Raw genomic sequence first — 7,135 nt, 5'->3', positions numbered from 1 at the left:
GGGGGGGGGGGGGGGGGGGGGGGGGGGGGGGGGGGGAGCCTACACAATATACACACACAGAGGTACAGACAGTAAAGGTGATGTTGCTATAGACTAAATGAAAAATGGTACAGATATTTATAATAGTGTTAATGGTAACAATCGTAATGTTAATGATTATAATAATAACAATAAGACTAGCAACAATAGTCGTTGCAGCAGAGGGTGTCGAGCAGGAACACGGGGGCAGCAGGTGACCCGCAACCACAGATCCAGACTCCACAGCTCCAGAGCCAGAAACACCTGCAGGAAGTGATAGGAGAGAGACGAGAAAGCACAAGACTACCAGAAAGGGGAGAAGTTGTGTTAGTAACATGCAATAATGGGATGAGGTTGCATATAGAGGGAGAGAAAGTAGAGGAGAGAGGAGCTCAGTGCATCATGGGAAATCCCCCGGCAGTCTAGGCCTATAGCAAAAAGAAGCCACGAGGTCCAAGGAACTGCCTGCAGAGCTCAGGTTTTTATCGAGGCACACATCTAGGGAAGGCTACCCAAAAATGTGTTGCATTGACAGTTCTGAAGACCACAGTGGCCTCCATAATTGTTAAATGTAAGAAATTTGTAACAACCAAGACTCTTCGAAGAACCAGAGAAAAGGAGCAAAGTACAGAGATATCCTTGATAAAGACTTGGTCTAGAGCACTCAGGACCTCAGACTGGACAATGACCCCCAGCACAAAGTCAAGTCAAGCCAATCCAAGATGGTAACTTGTATAACACTGTTCTAGTCTTCCGACCACTCAAAGCGCTTTTATCCTACATCAAATTCACCCCATTCATACACTGATGGCAGAGGTAACATGCTAACTGCTCATCAGAAACAGAAATTAACATTCACACACCAACAGCATCTTCCAATTAGTAGGCAACTCCATAAGGGTGGCTGTGGCACCACCCTTATGGAGTGGTCCAGCCAGACACCTCTGGGAGAACTGAAAATGGCTGTCCACTGACATTTCCCACCAACCAAACTGAACCGAGAGAGAGAGAGACAGAGACAGAGAGAGAGAGAGAGAGAGAGAGATCTCCGTGTTGGATTCTGACCTAGGAATGCATGTCAATCTCTTTCTCTCTAACTTTTCTATGTTTCTCTGCAGCTCTCCAGCACAAAATGAACAGAAAATGTGCAAAAATAATCTGTGCTTTCATTTAATTGATATAAAAGATAAATAACAAATTATATTACCTTAACAAAATTAACTTTCTGATGCCTTTTACTGAGAAATTCCATACTGGAGGTTTTCCCTTACTGAGCACTCTTCCAACCTTCTTTTATATTTTACAATTTATTAGCCCATGCACACAGATTTCTCCATCAGTATTGTTTTCTGTCTTCCTTTCTCATGTTATCACTGAGATTTCCAACTTGTGGTTGGCGTTTAAAAAATTATAACAGAAATTAATTTTAAAAAGTGCTATACAACACTCATCAGTATGTGTGTTTACCTTGACAACAGGTGTTTTTTCTCCTGTAGTGGCGAATAAAGTGCCTGAACTGTGAGTTTGTCCCTCTGGGCTCCCAGCAGAAGCCGAAGCAGCAGCAGCAGCAGAAGCAGCAGCAGCAGCAGCAAGTCTCTGTCCAACAGGTGGAGCAGTCAGCCCACCAGGTGTGTCCAGAAACAGGCTGCCAGGAGATGCCAGCGGTTTCCCAAAAACTGCTCCTGATCGTTTGCTGCGATGACCTCCATCACTGCTGGCTATGGGTGAGCTGTGGAAGGGAGTTATCTTTACTTTGGGCCTCTGTGCTGTTTGTCCCTCGGCACCCATGGGTGTCCCAGAGGACGAACTGGAGGGTCTTCTGGCTTGTCCAGGGACCTCAGTGGCTCCAGTGTGATCCATTGCTGTCCTGAAGGACTGACTGTTAAAGGCAGTGAGGGGGGGCTCCGCAGCGCCTGAGGAGTTTGAACAAGTTTTACTCTACCGTCAGAACACACTTTGTCTCAAAGTAAATAATCCTACGAGGAACTTCTGCATTACTGAACAGTACATAAAGCATGTGCCTCTTTGCAACATTCTACAATCTACAAGGACAATGATAACGAAAGTTATCCCATAGCCTATTTGCATGACAATGAGGCTTAAAGATGGAAGAAAGGCAAAGGAAAGCTGAGCCCGGTGGATCAGGAGGGACATGAGACAAACAGAGCGCGTAAACAGCTTCCAGCGTCACCGAGAGTTACAACGAGGCCGCACTGAAGAAGTTGAAGCAGGAGAGTTTTGTCTTACCAGTTCCATTCAGTATCCGAGCGAAGGTGGGGTGGGATGGGAAAGGAAGACAAGAGCTCCACTTCCGCCCCCACCCGCACAAGCACGTGACGCGCTGCGTGCGCTGCTTTCAAGTCCTGACGGATTCGGAAAGACTTCACCAGACAGCAGGTTGTATCTCCTACCTGCAGTAAGGACCGTGCTAGCCAAGTCCGCTGTTTTATACCACGTTGCACCACAAGTATTGGTGAAACTTTCAAAATAACTATAGAAGTATTTTCGCGGGTTAAATAATGGTATTAAATCGAAAACGGAAGTAGGTTACAGTGAATCCTCTTGCCGTCAGCTGGTGATTTGGCGCGAAGGATTTATTTACTGAAAAAACGCTCAGATTTTGAGCTTTTTAATGTTCCACTCTTTGATGGCATGTGATTGTACACAATATTCCTAATTTAAATGATATAAAACATAAAGCTTTTCTTTTTCTCCAAGGTTTACTCATTGAGTGTCAGTTTGGAACAGTACAAATAAACATCTTGTTCACATATTAATAGATGTCTATGGAGATTCTCAGTCATCCAGGTCATAGTTATGCAACGAAGGTTTACCTTCATTGGTCACATATTAATAGGGCTGCCACCTTTTAAGTTTAGTTTGGAGAGACATTACCCACTCCTCAACCCTCATGAATTTTGTTTAAAAGGTTCAGCTGCCAAATTCACATTTTGAAAGCATGTAGACAAAAAACCATAAATAATCAAGGTTAAAAATGAATGAGAATGGTTAATCAGCATACTTCCAGACATCAAAGCCTAAATCGGGAAACCAAACCTAACCAGGGTGTATCTTCCCCCAGAAAAAGATAGTTTTCCTTTATGTTAGTCAATTTATGGAGTAATTTTGTTGGTGAAATGTGAAGTCTGGTGGACAGGGAGAAAGGGGCCATTGACTCACCGGAGAATCTGAAGGGTTAAATTTATGAGGGGATATGATTTATTTTGTTCACATACAGGTGCATCTCAGAAAATTAGAATTAAAAAAAGTTGGGTTTGTGAAAGTGAAACTTTCATATATTCTAGATTCATTACACATAAAGTGAAATATTTCAGCCCTTTTTGTTTTAATCTTGATCATTATGACTTACAGCTCATGGATCCATCCATGGATCTCAATCCATATCTTAAAATATTAGAATATTAGAATAAGGAATGTGTAATACAGAAATGTCGACCTTCTTGACAGCGGCCTTTAGCTCGTCTGTTATGTTGTTGTATGTTGTGTATTGTATTGTCGTCTTGACAATACCACATAGATTCTCTATAGGGTTCAGGTCAGACGAGTTGGCTGGCCAACCAAGCACAGTAATACCATGGTCAGCAAACCAGTTACTAGTAGTTTTGGTACCATGGGCAGGTGCCAAGTCCTGCTGGAAAAGGAAATCAGCATCTTCATAAAGCTTGTCAACAGAAACTTCCAGCTATTTGCCCCTATTTACAGGTAAAAAAAAGCTATATTTTAATGCAATAAACCATCAAAACCATCATAAGATAGATTATAATGCTATTGAATATATTTTAATACACATGGGATGTAATTGTAACTGTAAATTTGATGAAAATAAACTAAAATACAACAGTTATCACACATAATTTTCAAAATATGCCAGGCAAATGTCCATATTTTGGCAATTTCTACTGTTTAAATGTTTACTTTTATTGTGAGTTATCTTTAAAACAGTATTTATGTCCATACAACCACGTTCCAAATAACATAACATTGAAATACAGAAAATATTCATCAACATTCCTGTCAACAAAAGCACACCCATGCTTTACGGGCCTGTAGCTAGAGAACAGAACATCCCACAGTGATTGATCTGGCTTGAGCAGACCTTTCATTTGATACCCTGGATGTCTATGTAGCTCCTACGGGTCGGCCACCAAATGGCACAAAAGACCATGTGTTCCAAAACGGCACTTCTCCTGCTCTGCAGAAAAATGCGAGAGAAGGCAGGAATTGTTCCCAGCACCCACCAATACTCTGAGCAACAAATCATCAGATTTTTTTACTTAAAGTATTATGCTCATTTTCAAAATCCTATTTAGGGGTTGTACCAGAACAGGTTTACATTTAAATTTCAAAAAAACATTTTTTTTTCATACATACTACATACATACTATACTATTATATACTATTCATACTGCAGCTCCTCTTTTCACCCTGTGTTGAATGCTTCATTTTAGCTACGGAGTGATAAATCTTGTCTTTAAATGATCTTTGTTGGGAGTTGCACATGCGCAGTTCCTAGTTAAGAGCTACTAGCCAATCAGAAGCAGAGAAGAGCGGGTCAGCGAGAAGCCGTAAACAGGGTTTCGTTTCAGCTGTACATGTTGCCGACCAGCTTGGCAACATAGACTGGAGCAAGAGTTTCAGAGTGGTGAGTTATTAATCTGTAACAAATGTATCTTTCATCCATAAAATTTTAACTGAGCTCTGTCTCTACATCACAGGAACAACTTTATGTCCACTGACTGCCTGGAGGGTAGCTAGTGTTTGAAAGATAGAGGAGGTGTGTGGTGCAGCTCAGTGTTTTTCCACAGGTCTTTTTGAGGGTGTATCGGAGTAGCCGCTTGGCGAGCGTTATATGAGGCGCATTTAGCTTTCAGGGAAACGTCTGGACTACAAACTAGCTGTTTTCAAGCAGTTGAGAGCAGTGTTTTCTGTGGGAGATGGGAACTCCCTTTGGGCTGGACTTTGGGCTTTTTCACTTTGCAAACCTTTTACATGCACAAAAAAGCAAAAACGTCAAAAGTAAGTCAGCAGGTTTGTGAGATCATGTGCTGCTGCCGGTACAGGGGGCGTTAGTGTTCAACCTAGTCTACTTTCCATGGGTATGTTTTGATCCAGCACTCTGTGAACAGCCAGCCCTTTCAGCAATGACCTTCTGTAGCCTACCCTCGTCGTAGAGGGGGTCAATGAGTGTCTTGACAACTGTCAAGTCAGAAGTCTGATTGATTGATGATTGTGGTTATGTGTACTGAACCAGATGGAGAGATTAAACGCTCTTCTCAGGTCGACATTTCTGTATTTACATTCTTTATTCTAATATTTTGAGATATGGATTTTTGATTTCCATGAACTGTAAGCCAAAACCATCAAGATGAAAACAAAAAAGGCCTGAAATATTTCACTTTATATGTAATGAATCTAAAATATAAATAATAAATATATTTTTGAATGAAATTACAGGAAAAAATTAAAATTTTCACAATGTTCAAATTTTATTGAGATGAACCTGTACCTTCCATTTTCAACTTTAATCACAACACAGGAAAATGATCAAAATCTGAAATATCTAGGTCACATACTGTCAATAGTTTTATGTTTAAGTGCAGTATCTAGTCCTCTTTATTATGAAGGGTAGGCTATTAAGATTATACCTTTTTACTGTAACTCAAAATACATGCCCTTTATACTTCCTTTAATCTCTTTGTCATAAATTTAATTGCTTATAGGTTATAGGAACAAAATCTTTTTTTACCTTCATGTATGCATAGGCTACTGTAATTTTTACATTACAAGATAGCAATAGACATCAATAAATTGGTGACAGCCTAGCAAACGATGTGTCATTTCAATGACTTTGTGATATAACCCTGATTATTTAGATTATTAAGTGTAACACACTTCTTGGTCTTGAAATTGTTAAATTTTGTTTACTATTTACTATTTACTATTATCTACTATTTATTTAGTTTTTGCCTACACTGTAAAAAAAAATCTGTAATTTTACAGTTATATTCCTTTTTATTTATCACAGATTATTCCTGTATTTTTGAAATACATGAAAATTATATAGATATTACAAAAATAAACTGAATTTACACATGACATGAAAAACTTGTAGCTGTGAATAACCATAACATGTTATTTTAAAGAAAATATTGGGGTTTTTGACGTAAACAAACAATACATTTACGAATTTACCATATTCTCACAAATATTATTTGTCTTATTTAAAAGAAAAAACTGTTAAATTTAAGACTGTAAAAACATTTCTTAAACTTGGTACAATTAGAAACAGTTAACGTAACAAAAAACATGAGTTCTGTAATTTGACATAGATTTGCTTGTTAATTGACACATCTCCTTTAATTATGGATATTTGGAAAATAATATTAAATAAATGTTATTTTAATCAGTGTATAATGTCTACAAGCATTGTTAAACTGTCAAAACAGTTTTGTGTTGTGAGGGTGGTGTGGTGTGGGGACAGAGAGGACCCAAACGCAGCACTCAGAGGGAAGGAGGTTTATTGAAGGGAAAAAGGGGTAGAGGGACTGGAGGGAGTGGTGGATGCTGGGGAAACTCAGGCACGGGGAACCAAGGGGACTGGGGACCAGGAAGCCGGGGAACACTGGGGCCGGGGAAGCGAGGAGGCGAGGGAGAACAGGGTGGACGCCGTGGGGGAAGTCCGAGGAGGAGAGGACCGGTGGATGAGCCCAGCCGACTGAACGGAGGACAAGGGTGAGTGTACCTGGGAGGGAAACAGACAGAGAGAGAGGGTTAGAGATCACGGAGACAAAGCACAGGGAAAATGTGAGAAAACAAGAAACACGAGAGCCTGAACGTGGAGGTGGCACCGGGTATGGAGCAACGACGATCAAGCAAGAGTGGTGTGGAGAACCGGGGTTGAAATACAGGCAGGGATGAGGTTGACTACTGGCAGGTGTGGCAGGCTGACGAGGTGGCTGATGAGGTGCAGGTGCAGGTAGTTGGCTGGGCTCAGGAGCAGAGAGAGAGAGAGCACACAGGGGAGAAAACACAGGGAGGCAGGCAGGGAACAGAAAACCAAGGAAAAAGCAGAATAACTGATAAAAAGGAGAAAAAA

General features: G+C 40.7%; 1 protein-coding gene across 1 annotated transcript in view; it reads right to left on the bottom strand.

Annotated features, from left to right (window-relative positions):
- The window catches only part of LOC123967300 (histone-lysine N-methyltransferase EHMT1-like), an 8,207-nt gene extending 5,781 nt beyond the window's left edge, over positions 1-2,426 (bottom strand). Inside the window, exons 1-2 of the mRNA XM_046043364.1 lie at positions 2,266-2,426; positions 1,486-1,931 (exon numbers count right to left, since the gene is read on the bottom strand). Coding sequence (XP_045899320.1) covers positions 1,486-1,878 — 393 coding nt within the window. The 5' untranslated portion in view covers positions 1,879-1,931; positions 2,266-2,426. The remainder of the gene's footprint in view (positions 1-1,485; positions 1,932-2,265) is intronic.
- Between the last annotated feature and the right edge of the window lie 4,709 nt (positions 2,427-7,135).

The sequence above is a fragment of the Micropterus dolomieu genome, unplaced genomic scaffold (genome assembly GCF_021292245.1).
Source record: "Micropterus dolomieu isolate WLL.071019.BEF.003 ecotype Adirondacks unplaced genomic scaffold, ASM2129224v1 scaffold_231, whole genome shotgun sequence".
Taxonomy (NCBI): domain Eukaryota; kingdom Metazoa; phylum Chordata; class Actinopteri; order Centrarchiformes; family Centrarchidae; genus Micropterus; species Micropterus dolomieu.
The sequence above is the reverse complement of the archived record's forward strand: the minus strand, read 5'-3'. Positions and strand labels throughout refer to the sequence as shown.